The following is a 20659-nucleotide window of genomic DNA, read 5'->3' on the forward strand; positions in this document are numbered from 1 at the left end:
CAGGTAAGATCCAAGTGCAGACTGTGTTGAAGTAACAATGTTTATTACAGCAACAGAGGCAGGCAAACAACAGGTCAAGGCAGGCAGGGGTCGATAATCCAGAGTGGTGGGGCAAAGGTACAGGAAGGGAGGCAGGCTCAGGTCAGGCAGAGGTTGGTAATCCAGAGTAGGGACAACAGTACAGGACGGCAGGAAAAAAGAGACTGGGGAAAAGCCCAAGCTGAGAAAACGCTGGTTGACTTGACAAACAAGACAAACTGGCAACAGACAAACAGAGAACACAGGTATAAATACACAGGGTATAATTGGGAAGATGGGCGACACCTGGAGGGGGTGGAGACAATCACAAGGACAGATGAAACAGATCAGGGCGTGACAGCCAGAGGATATACTGTGCCTATTGTACTTGGGGCTGGGAGTGTACCTCATGTTGGGTTTTATGTCTGCTTTGCCACTAAAATCATGACTAACACTGCCAACTAAAATATTGTGTTATTGTTGTTATTTTATGCTGATTAATAATAATAATTAACCCCAAAAGGTTATTTGTGGAACCATTAATGGGGGTTCTTTGAAGAACTTAAAGTGGTTCCCCCACCATTTCAATTTGAATAACCCCTACAGGATCCTCCAGGAACCTTCAACCTGAAGCCCTGAAGCTCAGACTAGTCTTGGTAGTGCAACTCGATTGCCTTTCCAATATCATGTAGAAATGCAAAACCTGACTAGTGCCCACCTCCCAAAAAACCATACATTGGTGTCGTCTCTCCGTTATCCCTTGTGGCAATCGCTGTAGTCTACTAGAATAAAGCAGCCATTTGATTGGCCAAGCTGTCGAAATCGTCATTACTGTATGTCCAATGATTTATCTAACGTCTCTACGCTCCAGATGCCCTAGACGAGCTCGTGACGTAATACAGCTATTCCCATCTCTTTATCCTCGTCCCCCCGTGGGCTGTTCCGGATGTAACGCCTCCCTCCAGCCTACCGGCTGATCCTCTTATCGACAAGCAGGCGGCCAAGATGGATGTTGTGAACCAGGTAGGGCTCTGGGATGAAAATCACCAATACCAATGTTTTCATTTGATTTAGTTATCTGAAAAGCCATAATTTGGCACGCCTGCAGAATGCGCACTTTGACGCGGTAGAGTTTTAGGGAAAAAAATTATAGGACATCATTATGGTAGGGGCCGCTGTAATTGTAAATCCGCGGACCGTTAGTTTGAAATACAGTGCTTTCAGTGGTCGACTCATGTGAACGAAAAGCGAGCACTGAGCTCAAAACACCGCAATACAGGCATGATAGATTGCATGTGATTTAACCAATTGTACACCAGTAATTGACTGGCGCAGTGGAACGTTTGGCTAATAAATAGACCATGGTCCAAAAGTCCAAATAATTGATCAAGACACCCTGCGCAACATGATTTCAACAGCATTTCAAATAACTCAGACAAATAGGCTTAACACATCCAGGGTATTAGTTGAGGTGAAAGCTATATGAAGATATATTCCGTTTGAATTGTGGACACAGAAATGGATTGTTTAGTTGGAAAGACTATTTATATTTTTGAATAACTGCTATTGAGCTAATAGAATCGTCTATTTAGAGGGGATTATTTTTTCTCGCTTAGCCTATGTAGCCTATGTGGTGTGTGCAGAGTATATGCCCGACTAGAGGGTGAAGTATAGCCTATTAAATGTGGAATGAGGATATTGTTTTTTTTAACAAAAAAAGCAACAAAACAAGAGATGATGCTAAACAAATGTCTAACTCGTGAAAGAAAAAAGAAACAGACAGGCTGATCTTGCAACAAAAAGAAGAAGCAGAGAGTACAAATCAAGAGGAAAAGCGACAGACCCTATTTCATCTATATCGCAATATCAGACGACGTCCGTCTCTTAGTCCTGTAGCGAGTTGTATTATAGGCCTATCAATTTACGAGGGGTGACAGACCGACTGGGAGTTAAAAGTAAGATATTGCGAGGTGAATCGATAGGCTAAAGACAGAATCGATAGGCTACAGGACACAGTTTATTTGGGGATGATCACAGACAGATGCGACTGATGTGTTGCTTTCAACCGCACATGACAAGGCTTTACAAATTATAGCCTAAACTATAGGGCTAGCTATATCTACTATAGGGCCAACTACTATCGAGGTGACTCGAGATTTTCCTTCTGTATACATTTCTAGAGTGCTTGCTGTCTGTCAAGCTTTGGCGACAGCAAAAACAGTGGGATAAGCAGCTTTGTCTAATTCTATGCTGGCAAGTCTCTCTCTCAGTCCCCCCCCCCCCCCTCTCTCTCTGTCTCTCTCCCACTCTCGCTCTCGTCTCCACTAAACGATGTCAGTGCTTTGTCACACGGCCTGTCGCGCCCCAAGTCAAATAGTCCAATTACCGCACTAGCGAACAAATGGCAGCATGAAAAAATTGATCGTATCACCGCTTTCTCCACCGCTCCTGAAAGATACATTTAAATTAACTGACAGGTGCAAACTGTGGAGTAACGACAGATACGCTATGCTGACAATGCATATAGGCCTACACAGTACACCCTACAAACGTTCAAAATATAATTCGCGACAAATTCATAAAGCAATGTTAATTGTTGATTTCTGTGTTGACAGTTGGTGGCCACCGGGCAGTTCACCATAATCAAACAGCCTTTGGGATTTATGAAAATCCTACAATGGGTAAGTTACTGTTTTCATACAATGTTTCATTATTTGGCTTGTGACTGAGTGTATGAGAGGCCATGGTGAGTGCGCGTCCGTATCCTTTTCGCGCGCATGAGTGGGTGTGGAAGACTATAGAATGTACTGGTATTGTATATTGCATGCGTAAAATCTAGATTACAGATGAGTGTGATGATATTAACCAATACACTTAAAAGCTATAAATGATAGGCCCATATATTATGCTATGGTTGGCCCTGTTTTGAGAATAGATTATGAATTTAAAGTGATGTTGAGCCCTTGTACTGTGTCAGAACATGTCCTTCTGTCACACAGAGGTCACAAAGCTAGGTGAAGCTTTGTGCTCCTGACGACAAACAGGGAGCGCGAGGTGGCTGACACTACCCATTCTCCCACTCGCTGCTTCCTCTCGGTTACCACTGGCAGGCAGGGCTCATGAAAACTCGACGTTGTTTCAGTTATACAATGTTACTGTAAATCGATCATGGTAATTGTGATAAATCTCTGTTCAAACTATCCAGGTATTTATGTGTCCTCTCCTGTGAAGTTTGTTGTAGGCCTACCTGATCCACCAGATAATTAACTCACGTCACTTTAGCCTTTCGCTCTGTAATCTAATCTGGAGTATTTTGTGACCACCTCAAGCATTTGGGTGTAGTTACTTCTTTATGTGTTATGTAGTTGCGCCCTTCTAGGGCTAATCATTTTCGCACTTCTTTATGTGTTGTGTAGTTGCTCCCTCCTAGGGCTAAACATTTTCGCTATAATTTAATGTTTTAGAAGTGGCACATAATGATTTAATAGGCCTACACTGAATTTAAACCTTGGTAGTAGTAGTAATGGCCATTGACGTTGCTGCAGCGTCACCTGAAAAAGGCGCTGTCCACTTTCAGGGGTTCTGAAACGTTAAAATCGCGGGGTTCCAATTGATCGCTGTCCATGGTGCTGAATCGGAATCTCCGCTATTTGCTTGTTTGTTTACCTTTACAATTCTTCATGTCGCCTCAATGCTCTATTTGTTGTATTGTGCTGTAGCATGACAATCGTTGATTGGCAATTCATGATGAATCTTCATGTGACACATTCATGTCACAAAATGTACTTCATACATCCACATCATGGTTTCTGCATGCTTTATGTTCTCTTTATTCAGTAACACTCGAGGCACAGTGTGACCCCTCTTCCAACTTGTTTTGTGCCAGGGGCTAGAGGTATTCTTCTATGTAGATAGGCTCTCTCAATTGTACAAAGAGGAGTCTGGCTGCATTTACACAGTCAGCCCAATTCTGATATGTGTTTCACTAAATAGTATTTGACCAATCAGATCAGCTCTGAAAAAGATCTGATGTGAAATACCAATTAGTGGCAAAATATCAGGATTTAGCTACCTGGGTAAATGTAGCCTCTGACTCACTGAGTCCAGCATGATCATGTTAAGCATAAATTATGAGCTGTAATAATTTGGACAAAATATGAATGTACTGTGTACTACGTATGTAACTTGTAATTAGGAACACCTCTCAGCCACATCATTACCACTTCTTTCTCATCTATTTGTCATCACACATTTGTGATAGCATCAGAACTAGCACACACACACACACACACACACACACACACACACACACACACACACACACGATACATAGTCATTACTCACCACTGACTCACCACTCTCACTCAACAGAACAAATCAATGTACAGTATTAAGTTAAATTAATGACATCTCTTCCTCCCATGTTCCATTTGGACTCACTTTGCTAGAATGCCATGATGATTGGTTGATTGAAAGAATAGGATTCATTTATGAGAAGACACATAGACCTACATACAAAAATCAACATCAGGATTTAAATAAAAGACCAAACAAATGTTCTACTCTAAATCACAGCAGGTAAGAGTAACACAGGGTAGCAGAGACTGAGAGGACAGTTCTGACAGCATGACATTGTCTGTAGTCCTTCCCCGGAGCACTGCTAGTGCTTGAACATCACATCGTTACTTCTCTGGGTCACATGGTTAACAAACCTCCATGCCTGAAGCAGCACACAGGGAGGAGGCCAGAGCTCAGGAATCAGAAGTTATAAAGGCCTGCATCTGCATGTTTCTACATCTGGGTTGAGGTGAGCCTAAAGGAGTTACTCCCCTGGCCTAAACAGATCCATATGTAACTCTAAATCAGCATTTAGCATTTATACATTCACATATCAATACTCATCTTTTACTCCATTTACACATCCCTACTGACCTCTCATTCAGCATTCCTGCTCTACAATATACACGTATGTTTTTCTGTCAACGTGTGTATGTAGTGTACACACAGGAGGGACGCTGACACAGACATTTTGGCTAACTATATTTGTTGCGATGTTTCAGAATGCAAGCCTTCTATGTTTTGGTTAACCACTGTGTCTACCATAAAAACATCCTGCCCCGGGTTACGCTTGGGAACTAGGTTATTTTTGTCTTACCTTGAGATTTACAGTTAAATGCTCTGTTACAGTTTACATATTTGCTTTACTGATTCACTCAGTGCACTGTTGTGCTGTAAGAACAGTTTTCATACTGTGTGGTCAATACAATAGAGATCTGTGATAATCTGGCCCAGTGTTCTATAAGTGGTTCTTGGTGTTGTTGATCATCAAAGCTGCTGATTGTAGGATATAGTAAGGAGTTTACATGTTAAACCTTTGCAAACTCATTGCCAGGGCTCTCTGCCCACTCGTCTGCCCCTGGCTTAGAGGAGATGTGATTGGTTGAAGCTGTCACACTTTGGATTCCTGCCAAACTCAAACTCAGAGACAGAAAGATGCTGGTGAGCATACATACAGTATTTACATTGTGATGGCTAGACTTGTGGTCCGACAACATCCATTTATGCTTGTGTATCAATCAATGTATTAAGTTCAATTATTCATTTACTTGAGTTAATTTTGGAATACCTGTGGTTTTCAGTCTTGCCAGACTTGGCTATAAAATCGGTGATAAGCAGGTATTTATAAATGCAGCTGCTTCTAACTCAGAGAGTGTGTGTGTGTGTGTGTATTTGTGCCTGCTTGAACAGGGGTAGTGTGACAGTGGATTTATGTGAGAGACTGCAACACTTACCATGTTAGTGGGAACATAGAAATAGAATGAACAGAACGGGCGTCCCCATTCAAGTCAATGATGGCATAATGGGTGTACTGGCGACCTTTGCGAGTGTACCCATAGGATCAAAGCAGGAAGTAAGTGTACCCATCAATATGTGCTGTGATTTGTTGATTAAACTCAACTGACATGACAATTGTTTTTATTCCATTGTATGAGCCACATCAGTTAACATCCTTTTTATTTATTTATTTATTTTACCTTTATTTAACCAGGTAGGCAAGTTGAGAACAAGTTCTCATTTACAATTGCGACCTGGCCAAGATAAAGCAAAGCAGTTCGACAGATACAACAACACAGAGTTACACATGGAGTAAAACAAACATACAGTCAATAATAAAGTATAAACAAGTCTATATACAATGTGAGCAAATGAGGTGAGAAGTGAGGTAAAGGCAAAAAGGCCATGGTGGCAAAGTAAATACAATATAGCAAGTAAAACACTGGAATGGTAGTTTTGCAATGGAAGAATGTGCAAAGTAGAAATAAAAATAATGGGGTGCAAAGGAGCAAAATAAATAAATAAATTAAATACAGTTGGGAAAGAGGTAGTTGATAGGGCTAAATTATAGGTGGGCTATGTACAGGTGCAGTAATCTGTGAGCTGCTCTGACAGTTGGTGCTTAAAGCTAGTGAGGGAGATAAGTGTTTCCAGTTTCAGAGATTTTTGTAGTTCGTTCCAGTCATTGGCAGCAGAGAACTGGAAAGAGAGGCGGCCAAAGAAATAATTGGTTTTGGGGGTGACTAGAGAGATATACCTGCTGGAGCGTGTGCTACAGGTGGGAGATGCTATGGTGACCAGCGAGCTGAGATAAGGGGGGACTTTACCTAGCAGGGTCTTGTAGATGACATGGAGCCAGTGGGTTTGGCGACGAGTATGAAGCGAGGGCCAGCCAACGAGAGCGTACAGGTCGCAATGGTGGGTAGTATATGGGGCTTTGGTGACAAAACGGATTGCACTGTGATAGACTGCATCCAATTTGTTGAGTAGGGTATTGGAGGCTATTTTGTAAATTACATCGCCAAAGTCGAGGATTGGTAGGATGGTCAGTTTTACAAGGGTATGTTTGGCAGCATGAGTGAAGGATGCTTTGTTGCGAAATTGGAAGCCAATTCTAGATTTAACTTTGGATTGGAGATGTTTGATATGGGTCTGGAAGGAGAGTTTACAGTCTAACCAGACACCTAAGTATTTGTAGTTGTCCACGTATTCTAAGTCAGAGCCGTCCAGAGTAGTGATGTTGGACAGGCGGGTAGGTGCAGGTAGCGATCGGTTGAAGAGCATGCATTTAGTTTTACTTGTATTTAAGAGCAATTGGAGGCCACGGAAGGAGAGTTGTATGGCATTGAAGCTTGCCTGGAGGGTTGTTAACTCAGTGTCCAAAGAAGGGCCGGAAGTATACAGAATGGTGTCGTCTGCGTAGAGGTGGATCAGAGACTCACCAGCAGCAAGAGCGACCTCATTGATGTATACAGAGAAGAGAGTCGGTCCAAGAATTGAACCCTGTGGCACCCCATAGAGACTGCCAGAGGTCCGGACAACAGACCCGCCGATTTGACACACTGAACTCTATCAGAGAAGTAGTTGGTGAACCAGGCGAGGCAATCATTTGAGAAACCAAGGCTGTTGAGTCTGCCGATGAGGATGTGGTGATTGACAGAGTCGAAAGCCTTGGCCAGATCAATGAATACGGCTGCACAGTAATGTTTCTTATCGATGGCGGTTAAGATATCGTTTAGGACCTTGAGCGTGGCTGAGGTGCACCCATGACCAGCTCTGAAACCAGATTGCATAGCAGAGAAGGTATGGTGAGATTCAAAATGGTCGGTAATCTGTTTGTTGACTTGGCTTTCGAAGACCTTAGAAAGGCATGGTAGGATAGATATAGGTCTGTAGCAGTTTGGGTCAAGAGTGTCCCCCCCTTTGAAGAGGGGGATGACCGCAGCTGCTTTCCAATCTTTGGGAATCTCAGACGACAGGCTAGTAATAGGGGTGGCAACAATTTCGGCAGATAATTTTAGAAAGAAAGGGTCCAGATTGTCTAGCCCGGCTGATTTGTAGGGGTCCAGATTTTGCAGCTCTTTCAGAACATCAGCTGAATGGATTTGGGAGAAGGAGAAATGGGGAAGGCTTGGGCGAGTTGCTGTTGGGGGTGCAGTGCTGTTGACAGGGGTAGGAGTAGCCAGGTGGAAAGCATGGCCAGCAGTAGAAAAATGCTTATTGAAATTTTCAATTATGGTGGATTTATCAGTGGTGACAGTGTTTCCTATCTTCAGTGCAGTGGGCAGCTGGGAGGAGGTGTTCTTATTCTCCATGGACTTTACAGTGTCCCAGAACTTTTTTGAGTTAGTGTTGCAAGAAGCAAATTTCTGCTTGAAAAAGCTAGCCTTGGCTTTTCTAACTGCCTGTGTATAATGGTTTCTAGCTTCCCTGAACAGCTGCATATCACGGGGACTGTTCGATGCTAATGCAGAACGCCATAGGATGTTTTTGTGTTGGTTAAGGGCAGTCAGGTCTGGGGAGAACCAAGGGCTATATCTGTTCCTGGTTCTAAATTTCTTGAATGGGGCATGTTTATTTAAGATGGTTAGGAAGGCATTTAAAAAAAATATCCAGGCATCCTCTACTGACGGGATGAGGTCAATATCCTTCCAGGATACCCCGGCCAGGTCGATTAGAAAGGCCTGCTCGCTGAAGTGTTTCAGGGAGCGTTTTACAGTGATGAGAGGAGGTCGTTTGACCGCTGACCCATTACGGATGCAGGCAATGAGGCAGTGATCGCTGAGATCTTGGTTGAAGACAGCAGAGGTGTATTTAGAGGGGAAGTTGGTTAGGATGATATCTATGAGGGTGCCCGTGTTTAAGGCTTTGGGGAGGTACCTGGTAGGTTCATTGATAATTTGTGTGAGATTGAGGGCATCAAGTTTAGATTGTAGGATGGCTGGGGTGTTAAGCATGTTCCAGTTTAGGTCGCCTAGCAGCACGAGCTCTGAAGATAGATGGGGGGCAATCAGTTCACATATGGTGTCCAGAGCACAGCTGGGGGCAGAGGGTGGTCTATAGCAGGCGGCAACGGTGAGAGACTTGTTTTTAGAGAGGTGGATTTTTAAAAGTAGAAGTTCAAATTGTTTGGGTACAGACCTGGATAGTAGGACAGAACTCTGCAGGCTATCTTTGCAGTAGATTGCAACACCGCCCCCTTTGGCAGTTCTATCTTGTCTGAAAATGTTGTAGTTTGGAATTAAAATGTCTGAATTTTTGGTGGTCTTCCTAAGCCAGGATTCAGACACAGCTAGAACATCCGGGTTGGCAGAGTGTGCTAAAGCAGTGAATAGAACAAACTTAGGGAGGAGGCTTCTAATGTTAACATGCATGAAACCAAGGCTATTACGGTTACAGAAGTCGTCAAAAGAGAGCGCCTGGGGAATAGGAGTGGAGCTAGGCACTGCAGGGCCTGGATTCACCTCTACATCGCCAGAGGAACATAGGAGGAGTAGAATAAGGGTGCGGCTAAAAGCAATAAGAATTGGTCGTCTAGAACGTCTGGAACAGAGAGTAAAAGGAGGTTTCTGGGGGCGATAAAATAGCATCAAGGTATAATGTACAGACAAAGGTAAGGTAGGATGTGAATACAGTGGAGGTAAACCAAGGTATTGAGTGATGAAGAGAGAGATATTGTCTCTAGAAACATCATTGAAACCAGGAGATGTCATTGCATGTGTGGGTGGTGGAACTAATAGGTTGGATAAGGTATAGTGAGCAGGACTAGAGGCTCTACAGTGAAATAAGCCAATAAACACTAACCAGAACAGCAATGGACAAGACATATTGACATTAAGGAGAGGCATGCTTAGTCGAGTGATCAAAAAGGTCAGTCAAATTGTCAGGGTTAGAAGTTCCAAGCCCGTTTTATTCATTCTATTTCTATGAGTGGGAACCCCCACCCACCCCCTCTATGCTCATTGTATGTTGCCAATAGCATTACCATAGTATCTGACAATGTGTGTGAAACCATGTATTTTCTTAACTAGCCAGCCTGTCTCCATTTGTCTTTCTTCAACATATTCCCATTCATTCCTTTGCCCTTATTCCAACCTTTCTTTTTTTACCGCAACCTCTTGTTAGGGAGACCATGGTCATATACCTCAACCTCTTATTAGGGAGACCATGGTCATATACCTCAACCTCTTGTTAGGGAGACCATGGTCATATACCTCAACCTCTTGTTAGGGAGACCATAGTCATATACCTCAACCTCTTGTTAGGGAGACCATGGTCATATACCTCAACCTCTTGTTAGGGAGACCATGGTCATATACCTCAACCTCTTGTTAGGGAGACCATGGTCATATACCTCAACCTCTTGTTAGGGAGACCATAGTCATATACCTCAACCTCTTGTTAGGGAGACCATGGTCATATACCTCAACCTCTTGTTAGGGAGACCATAGTCATATACCTCAACCTCTTGTTAGAGAGACCATAGTCATATACCTCAACCTCTTGTTAGGGAGACCATGGTCATATACCTCAACCTCTTGTTAGGGAGACCATAGTCATATACCTCAACCTCTTGTTAGGGAGACCATAGTCATATACCTCAACCTCTTGTTAGGGAGACCATAGTCATATACCTCAACCTCTTGTTAGGGAGACCATGGTCATATACCTCAACCTCTTGTTAGGGAGACCATAGTCATATACCTCAAACTCTTGTTAGGGAGACCATAGTCATATACCTCAAACTCTTGTTAGGGAGACCATAGTCATATACCTCAAACTCTTGCACCAAGAGCATGTTAATGAATGTTGCAAATCAGTGAAAACAGATACAGCATCTTTATGAACCAGGAAAATTATTATACTTTATGTTACTGTGCATGCCAGACTACCTAAGTGAGAGCTAAAATCTTACAAGAGGATAATTTGGCATACGTTGTGGACTATCCACGTTGGAGGGTGTGGGAGAGTTAACTAGCCTGGTGCCAGATCTGTATGTTCTTCAACTCATCTGACTATGATAACGACCGAACACGGCAAAGAGTATTTAGCTAAAGCACAAACAGATATGATTCTTCCATGTCAGAGATGATTTCATGTTCTGTTTTGTTGTCCTCCTCCTTCCATCTTTCATGCATGCTTATATCCAATCTGTTGAGCTTTTCATTATCACCCTCCCCCCTCACATTCCTCCCCAATCATTATTAAAACCTGTTAATAAGGAGATGGAGTGGAGGTGGGCTGTGTTGGCACGCTAAAGAGTAATGAGACAAGGGAATAAGTTACGTGTTTGTGTATGTGTGTTTCCGCGTGTGTGTGTGTCAGTGTGAGTGTACCGTTGCACAAGAGTGAGTGTGCATGTGTGTGTGTGTGCATGTGTCCGTGTGTGAGGGTGTGTGTACAATAGCCCTGTGCAGCGTCCTTTAGTGACAGATGGTGGAGGACCTCAGTCAGATTAATAGACAGATTTTCCATCCAATGGGATCTGGCCTGCAGGGAAGGGAGGGTGTGGTAAAAATAGGCTGACTGTATAACCTCCTATGTCAGTGTGTGCGAGTGTGTGTATCTGCATGCTTGTGTGTACGACAGTATGTTAGCGTTCAGGTACACAAGCGCTGGTTTACATTACTGTACACCCCCCCTGTAGAATTGTAGTACTGTAGCCTGGGCCGTAGAGAATAACTTATTTAGTAAAACAGATATATCAACCAAACATGTTATTTTACATTTATTGTATTTTCTTTATACAAAAGCGCACAACTTTAGGTGTCGGAGTAACCATGGCAACAGGTGTAGCGCTGTAACCTGGCAATATAGCTGCATTGATTTGCAGTTTGTGTGGCTTTGTCAGCAGCCTGCAGTGGTTGGAGGAACATTGGAGTGCAGGAGACACAGCAGATGGTGAAACCAGTGTCAGGTCTTTCAGCAACAGTATACCTTTATTGGGGTTTTCCATTATACTGCATGGGCTTTCCTTTGGTTCACATCAACACCTATTTCAGACCAAACTAGAGTTATGCCAATTCCTCGACAGAGCACCATCTTTGTGAAGAAATCATCCCAAAATAAGGGCCATTTAATAGATGTATTATGCTTCTCCCTACATGTCTCTCTGTCTGGGTCATATTCTTTCCTCATTCCTTTGATCTCACTACTCTATTTTCCCTCCCTTTCCCTTTCACTTCCCTTTTACTTCCACTTGCTGTCTATAATTCTCCTCCTCTTCTCATCCTCCCTCTGTGTCTTTCAGATCTTTGCCATCTTTGCTTTCTCGACATGCGGCAGCTACTCTGGCATGTTCAAGATGAGTGTGGAGTGTAAAAACCGGTCAGAGAGTGACCTGAGCATTGAGGTGGAGTTTGAGTATCCATTCAGGTCAGTATGCCTATTCAGTCACACGTAGCCCCGTGAACCCGCACAAATATGGTCCTTCTGTAATTTCTACAGTACCACTGGGCTGCAAATGTCAGTGGTGGAACATTAATCTGTAAACTATATTAACCCTGTTTGACGTCTCTCTCTGTCTTTCTCTCTCTCTCCCCCCTCCTCTCTCTGTCTTTCTCTCTCTCTCCTTCTCCCCTTTTCTCACTGTCTCCCATCTTCTGTCTTTCTCTGTCGCTTGTCCTTCCCAGGCTACATCAGGTGTACTTCGATGCCCCAACCTGTAAGGGGGGAAACCCTGAGCGTCTGTTCCTGATCGGAGACTACTCCTCCTCAGCTGGGTTCTTTGTCACCGTCGGTGTCTTCTCCTTCCTCTACTCCATGGCAGCCCTTTCTGTGTATGTTTTCATTCTGGAGAAATACCGTGAAGGCTGCAAGGGAGCCCAGATTGTGAGTTTGTCTTTCTCAATTCTTGTTTCTAGTAGGCCTACACTATTCCATACCATATTCCACTACCTCTGCTACTATTACTAATATCATAGTAATGATGATGATGAGCATGAGATTGATTATGTCATGATGATGTTTCTGATAAGAACTTTGAAATTGATTATGATGATGAGCATGTCAGCGTGTCCAGTGACCCCTTGACTTTTTCTACATTTTGTTATGTTACAGCCTTGTTCTAAAATTGATATAAAAATGTAAAAAACTCAGCAATCTACACATAATACCCCATAATGACAAAGCAAAAACAGGTTTAGACATTTTTGAAAATGTATTACAAATAAAAAACAAAAATACCTTATTTACATAATGTAAGTATTCAGACCCTTTCCATTGATCATCCTTGAGATGTTTCTACAACTTGATTGGAGTCCACACGTGGTAAATTCAATTGATTGGACATGATTTGGAAAGGCACACACACCTGTCTATATAAAGGTCCCACAATTGACAAAATGCATGTCAGAGAAAAAGCAAGCCACGAGGTTGAAGGAATTGTCCGTAGAGCTCCAAGAAAGGATTGTGTCAAGGCACAGATCTGGGGAAAGGTACCAAAACATTTCTGCAGCATTGAATTTCCCCAAGAACACAGTGGCCTCCATCATTCTTAAATGGAAGAAGTTTGGAACCACCAAGACTCTTCCTAGAGCTGGCCGCCCGGCCAAACTGAGCAATCGGGCGAGAAGGGCCTTGGTCAGGGAGGTGACCAAGAACCCGATGGTCACTCTGACATAGCTCCAGAGTTCCTCTGTGAAGATGGGAGAACCTTCCAGAAGGACATTCATCTCTGCAGCACTCCACCAATGAGACCTTTATGGTAGAGTGGCCAGACGGAAGCCACTCCTCAGTAAAAGGCACATGACATCCCGCTTGGAGCCAAAAGGCACCTAAATACTCTCAGACCATGCATGAGAAACAATATTCTGTGGTCTGATGAAACCAAGATTGAACTATTTGGCCTGAATGCCAAGTGTCAAGTCTGGAGGAAACCTGGCATAATCCCTGTGGTGAAGCATGGTGCTGGCAGCATCATGCTGTGGGGATATTTTTCAGCGGCAGGGACACTAGTCAGGATCGAGGCAAAGATGAACGAAGCAAAGTACAGAAAGATCCTTGATGAAAACCTGCTCCAGAGCGCTCAGGACCTTAGACTGGGGCAAAGATTCACCTTCCAACAGGACAATGACCCTAAGCACACAGCCAAGACAACACAGGAGTGGCTTCAGGACAAGTCTCTGAAGGACTTTGAGTGGCCCAGCCAGAGCCCGGACTTGAACCCGATCTCTGGAGAGAACTGAAAATAGGTGTGCAGCAACGCTCCCCATCCAACCTGACAGAGCTTGAGAGGATCTGCAGAGAAGAATGGAAGAAACTCCTCAAATACAGGTGTGCCAAGCTTGTAGCGTCATACCCAAGAAGACTTGGGACTGCAATCACTGCCAAAGATGATTCAACAAAGTACTGAATACTGCTGTAAATGTGATATTTTTATTTGTTTATAAATTAGCAAAAATTTCAAAAAACCCATTTTTGCTTTGTCATTATGGGGTATTGTGTGTATATAGATGAGGGAAAAAAACAATTTAATACATTTTAGAATAAGGCTGTAACCTAACAAAATGTGGTTAAAAGTCAAGGGGTTTGAATACTTTACGAAGGTACTGTAATTTGCTAATGCTTTATAATGTGATTATCCTCAGGACTTTGTTGTGACCTGTGTGTTCACCTTCTTCTGGCTGGTGGCTTCTTCTGCCTGGGCTAAGGGTCTGTCGGATGTGAAGGCATCCACCGACCCAGACAAGGTTCTCTTGCTGATCGAGGCCTGCGACGAACCGGAGAACCGCTGCCGTGAAGTCCATGACCCTGTCGTCTCTGGTCTCAACACATCTGTGGTACGGAATTTCAATTGTAACGTTGTGATTTGTAAAAGGGCATGGACTACTGAGGAAAATCCTGTACTACAAGATATGGACCCCCTTCTTTTTCTTTTTCTTCCTTTTCTTCCATTCACCCCCTAGGCATTTGGCTTCCTAAACCTGATCCTGTGGGGAGGGAACCTGTGGTTCGTGTTCAAGGAGACTGGCTGGCTGGCAGCTTTTGGAGGCACATACGCACCTTCCCAGGAGAAAGCGCCTGCCCCAGAGTCCTTCGGCCAGGACGGCTATGGGCAGGAGGGCTATGCACAGCAGGGGGATGCCTATACCGGCACCCAGGGAGGCTACCAGCCCGACTATGGCCAGGGCGGCTACACTGAGGGAGGTGGAGACTATCAGCAGGGGGGATACGAACAGCAGCCCACCCCCTACGCCAATCAGATGTGAGCTGGTGCACCCTATGGCAGCTGGAAGCTGGTGAGTGTCAGTACATATGATGGAGCAATCCTGAGAATACTGATAAATGACTGTGAGAAATACTGCATTACTCTTCCAAAGGGAAATACAGACTGTGGCTTTATGACATCTTCATAATCTTTAGGTATGCATTAGTTGTAATATTTCTCTCTCTCTCTTTCCCCCCCACCCCCAGGGGCCACCATGTGATTTAGGAGTGTGGTGCCTGACCACCACCCACAATTCCACACTCCTCTGTTTGTCTGTTTGTGCATTTGTGAGTTGACAAGAGGAGGGAGGGAGGCAGGCAGCGAGGGATGGAGGAAGGTGGGCTCTTGGAAGGGGAAGTTATCAACACTGTGTCCCTTGGGAGAGGGTTATTTTGTTGAGGGGGAAATGGGTCCTTACTGTAACATGCTGTTTATTCTCGTGATGTATTTAACTGTGGAAGACAACAGGGGATTTATTGACAGTTTGATCGCACAAGGACAAACTGGAATACAAAACCAAAACATGAACATCAATCTTTTCAAGGAATAACACTTAAATGAAGGACAATAATGGTAGTAATATTTAACGTGGGAGAATGTATTTGTCTGTGCTATGTAAATATCAACATATTCATATAGAAATATATGTACACAGTTGAATAATTGTGCACTCCATATTAGTTGTTATACAACAAATGTAGAGAACAGAGTTATTCAGTTGTATTTACTTCAGTTCTGTTTAGGAGCTCACATAGTTAGTTTGAATATTTATGTTTTGTGTTTATTTTATTTCTCCATGTGTGTTTCTTTACATTTTCAGTTTATTCAGTTTCAGAATAGTTATTTTCTCATTGTGCTTTTTTATTTGTTCAACATTACTGAATGAGTTTAACGGGATAGAGTAGAGAAGATGTGATGGCAAAGGATGAAGACAAAAAAAGAAATTCAGAGAGAGAGTAGAGAGGAATGAGAGAGGTGTTAGCAGTGATTTATGTATTCATTACAACTTGTATTCATTGTCTTTTATATTTTTCCATTGAAATATTACTCAAGGATTTAGCTATGTTTGTTGAGAAAAGCTGAAATGCAAAAAGGAGAAAATGCATCTAGGATAATGAAAAAGTAGTTAGCATGGTAAGATTTGGTATTCTGCTAATACTATGCTGTTCCTAAAAACTGCTGTACATACTATGCTATCAACACTTTTAGTTAAAGATGATTTGAGGTTGTGAAGTCAACTGATGTTAAGGGGATCTTTATTTTTAATGTAGTTTAAAACTTGGCGTCAGATAGATTGGGCCCAGAACCTTGTCATGTTTCGATCGACTATTTATCTAGTCTAGAGATGAGTCATAAGACAGAATAAGTAATCATGTTTATTCACAATTTATTTTGGTCATCTGATCAAAACGCATCCATATATTTTCAGAGAACTAAATCAGTATGGCACAATGTGTCATTTTCAAGACCATATACAAGCCACAGAAAATAAGTATTTTTTACATATTAATATAGCCAACTGAGTTGTCCTGAACTGTATCTTGTTTCCATATACATAAAATATCCTGCATCCCCGATCCCCCCAACACCCACACATTTACTCTCAAAAGCAGGTTTTGCATGTGTCTGACTCCTGGAGTTAAAGTACCCTGGAACCAAATTGAGAGGGGGGGGGAGGGCAAGTGGCAAACAAGTGTTACAGTAATAGTATGTTTGGCTCATCATAAGGTCACAGCACAATGCAGCTCTGCTATATTTTACACAAAGTACAGGGACTACACATGTTGCAATGGTCACTCTTTTCAAGGTCATGTAGATAGGCTGACCTGCCATACTGCCAATCCTCTCTTTGGATAGAAGAAAAACTGTATTGCCAAATGGAAACAGGACAGGGGTGTCTTGATCGATAGATTTTGCTTCCACAGTTATCACAATTAAATAGTTTTTCATCCATGTTATTCCATTATGCAGTATTGGATCCATACGTTAATTTCTTTACCAGTCGGTGTAGAGGCACCTCACTTTCTCTCCCTTCTCCTGTGTTCTCTCTCTCTTTCCATCTCTTTCTATCTCTCTCTTGTAGCTCTTATAAAAATGCTCAATGCAATATGTATAGTCTGTCGTTAGTGGTGAATGATGTCTTGTGATACTCTCTACGCCTTTGGACAGTTGTGTTTATTGTTTATGATGTATTCTTATTAATATTTATGATAATGACTATTACAATTCAGAGAAAAAATATCCAAGATTCTCCAGAATTCTATTGTATTCTTATTTTATGGAATCCCTGTGAAACAAAATCAAATAAACTTGACATTCTGTTGAAGGTTAAATGTTTTGTCTAATTCTCTAGATCATATGCATTGTTCATGCTGTACTATTTACTGATTGAAGTTCAGTAGCATGGGGAGGTCCCTGGGGGGTTCAATGTCTGAGGGTATAAGGTATGCCTACTACTATGCTATGTCATGACGTTGGCCTGATGGGGGAGGTTTATGACCCCTATAAATACCTTTCCCCTTTTTCCTCTCTCTACTCTACCAATGTGACTATTGAAAATACCCTTGTTAACATGGAGAGTCTGGTAACATCAATAGGTGGGAAACTGAACCATATTTCGGTTATCCAACCAGTTGAAAATATGCGTTGGTACTTAATGAATATGATGTCAGATCAGTTGGCGTCTGAGACATTATTACTAATGACAGGATGACAAACTGAATCTTGGAAAGTCGACACATTCTAGTTATCAGATTCACATGGAATTGCTATGCAATTTAAATGTTTAAATATACAACTATTTGTGAAAAGATTAAATGCAATTTTAGCTTCTTAAATGAGAGAACGGTTTGTCATAGAGAAACTCTGCTCACTCAGAGGCCCCGCCCAAGTGAACAGACTTTGGTTGTAAACTATGAAACATGCCCTTCTTTCACCACTATATAAACCCGTTGACGAAAATGTAACTTCCTGTTCCAAGGATGTGAGGACTTGCGGTCCCCACGTTGAAAGGACAAAGACCACCTACAGAACTAAGCCAACCTCAGTTTCCTGTCGTTCAACCAGAGCTCACGCTAACGAAATTAGCATTGAATCTCAACGTGAAGGTGACGACCTACACGTCGGAAGGATGAATTTTGACTATACCAGCCAGAATATAGCATGGCAACTTGGTATGAACTTTGAACTCTTATTCACTAAAGAAGTGATACCTCCTAGCCATTGCGTTAGTGCAGAAACTGTAGACATGGGCTAGGAGAGGACGGACAGAGTAACTGTTCTACCACACGACGACAGTACTACCAAGTACCCGTCTACCACCAGTCATTCTTCAAAGGACAACCCGGCCTTCCATCTACGACCAACCGATCGAAGCGCAGATCAGAGTAAATATATATTTATTTCCAAATGGGCAGTTATTTAGAATGCACAATATTATGTATTTACGATAGAGTAGCTGCCTACTCTGATAGAGACACAAAATATTTTTGTTCCTCAGTCTTCCCGCTCTTTCATTCAAAACCCAACCCCCTTTCTTTGTGTGACCAGCCGCCATATCTGTTCCGTCCACTAGGGACGTTTTCCTTTATGACACTTGTAATCAATGTATGATCCATTCTGTGTAGATTTAATTCTGTGTGATTATTTAGGTATTTAGTAAATAAATAATGAAACAAAAGGTTGTATTGCTGATTCAACTTGTTAGCCAGGGTTCGTGAAGATAACCAAGAATTTACAACTTTCAGATGTGACTAAATAAAGTGACGATTAAATATTGACTGCTATTGAGGTAGATGACCATGACTTTAAGAGTTTATTCGAAAGATAACAGCTCTATTAACATTATTTTGTGGTGCCCCGACTTTCTAGTTAATTACATCTACCTGATTAGCTTAATCATGTAATATTAATTACAGAGAAATTATTTTATAGAATAGCATGTCATATCACTTAATCCGGCATAGACAAAGACACGACAGCTACATGGGCTGCGTTTAGACAGGCAGCCCAATTGTGATCTTTTTTAATTGGTATTTTGACCAATCACAGCAGTTTGTTTCACATCAGAACTTTTCCAGAGCTAATCTGATTGGTCAAAAAATCAATTAGTGAAATAAAGATCAGAATTGGGCTGCGTGTCTAAACGCAGCCATGGAGTGACACAACTTATATTATTGGCACATGTAGTCCTGCTGCTGTGCCACATGATGGCATGATATCTCTGTTTTCCAGAATGCTACTATTGTAATGTATTTTCATTATCAGTGTTTGTAAAATATTCAAAGCATATGATTCAGAAAATCTTCAAATCCTTTAAAGTGGCTGTGGAAATGTGCCCTGTGTGAAAAATTATATGAGAAACAGTGACATACACTCTGAATGATCAATCCCATATTGGTTGTTCACAGTTTAGACTTTTTTTAGCATTGTTTCTGTAGCACGAGATGTAGTTTGCTAAATAAATGGCCACTTGATTAATGCAAATAATAATAATTATATAATTCTAACCGGTAGGCATGGGCTACTTTGTAGCAATTTAAGATTTAATAGAGAAGACGGTTAGGCCTATCATTAGCATCGCTATATTTTCCTTGTTCCTCAATTGTTTGAAACCTGGACGTTTTACTTCATATTATGAGGCCTGTTTTACGTTGCTTCAAAGTAGCCTGTAGCCAAAAAATATAGAAACGTGCAGGCAATTGTTTTTATAAAGACTTACTCATATGCGTTCTGTTAACTAGATTTTCTTTAAAATGTTCTTTACTTGGCTAGCAGCCAAAAGCATTATCGTAATCATATTAGCAACCCAAGATAGTTGTTGCATCTTTAAATCCCCCCCCTATTTTTCACGGATATTTCCATCTCTGTGGATTAATTCGCCTACTGCCCGTGTGCACATTGCTGTGCCTAAAACGTGAAGAAATAGTTTATCAACATTTTAAGAAAAACATTCTGTTCCATCAGCACTTAATTGATAGGGCGTATACCTACCTACCTGCACGACACTACTTTGATCAGTATCAGTATGGATTAAGTGAGTATGGGCAATGCCTATTGAAAAATAAGTGGGTATACCCTCCACTACACCACTGAGATTGCCCCTCTAATGAACAATACAATTATATTCTGCATAGAGCAAAGTAAATGAAACAACACATTTTACAAAAAGGTAACGTGTCATGCTTAGCCGTGGGCAACTGTTCCGAATCTGTTTGCTCTAAAAACAACTGTTCACAACCCCTGGGTGAGAAAGCTGCGCACTACGAAGTGGTTCCCGTATGTGCACCAGCCTACCAGTACGCAGTTCTAGTTACGTTGTCAAGAACATAGTCGACGGTGTTGCCAAAGCAAAGATAGGCTTGTCACACAGCAACTGCATAGGACATGTCTAATGCTTTCCATTAGTTTCTGCCCACTGAACTTGAGAAAACATATTGCTGATGGCTATAATGTTAATGAACGATAAATAACTTCCATAAATTAATCACAGCAAAAGTTATAATCACAGCAACAGTTGGAGCAAACTGTCTTCCACCACCACCACCTAAATCTCTAGAGAAAAGTTGCCAACGCCCCGTTTGCCCGTCTTTACTCCCT

The 20659-nt window shown here is 42.1% G+C and overlaps 1 protein-coding gene across 1 annotated transcript; it reads left to right on the plus strand.

Annotated features, from left to right (window-relative positions):
- The first annotated feature begins 967 nt into the window (after positions 1 to 967).
- On the plus strand, positions 968 to 17394 carry LOC139416674 (synaptophysin-like). Its single transcript, XM_071165629.1, has 7 exons — positions 968 to 1041; positions 2634 to 2699; positions 12104 to 12228; positions 12486 to 12684; positions 14442 to 14633; positions 14760 to 15092; positions 15268 to 17394. Exons 1-6 carry the CDS (start codon positions 1024 to 1026, stop codon positions 15060 to 15062), a joined length of 903 nt encoding a protein of 300 aa, XP_071021730.1. The 5' UTR covers positions 968 to 1023; the 3' UTR covers positions 15063 to 15092; positions 15268 to 17394.
- Positions 17395 to 20659: the final 3265 nt, after the last annotated feature.

Source organism: Oncorhynchus clarkii, chromosome 9 (genome assembly GCF_045791955.1).
Source record: "Oncorhynchus clarkii lewisi isolate Uvic-CL-2024 chromosome 9, UVic_Ocla_1.0, whole genome shotgun sequence".
In the NCBI taxonomy this organism is placed as follows: Eukaryota; Metazoa; Chordata; class Actinopteri; order Salmoniformes; family Salmonidae; genus Oncorhynchus; species Oncorhynchus clarkii.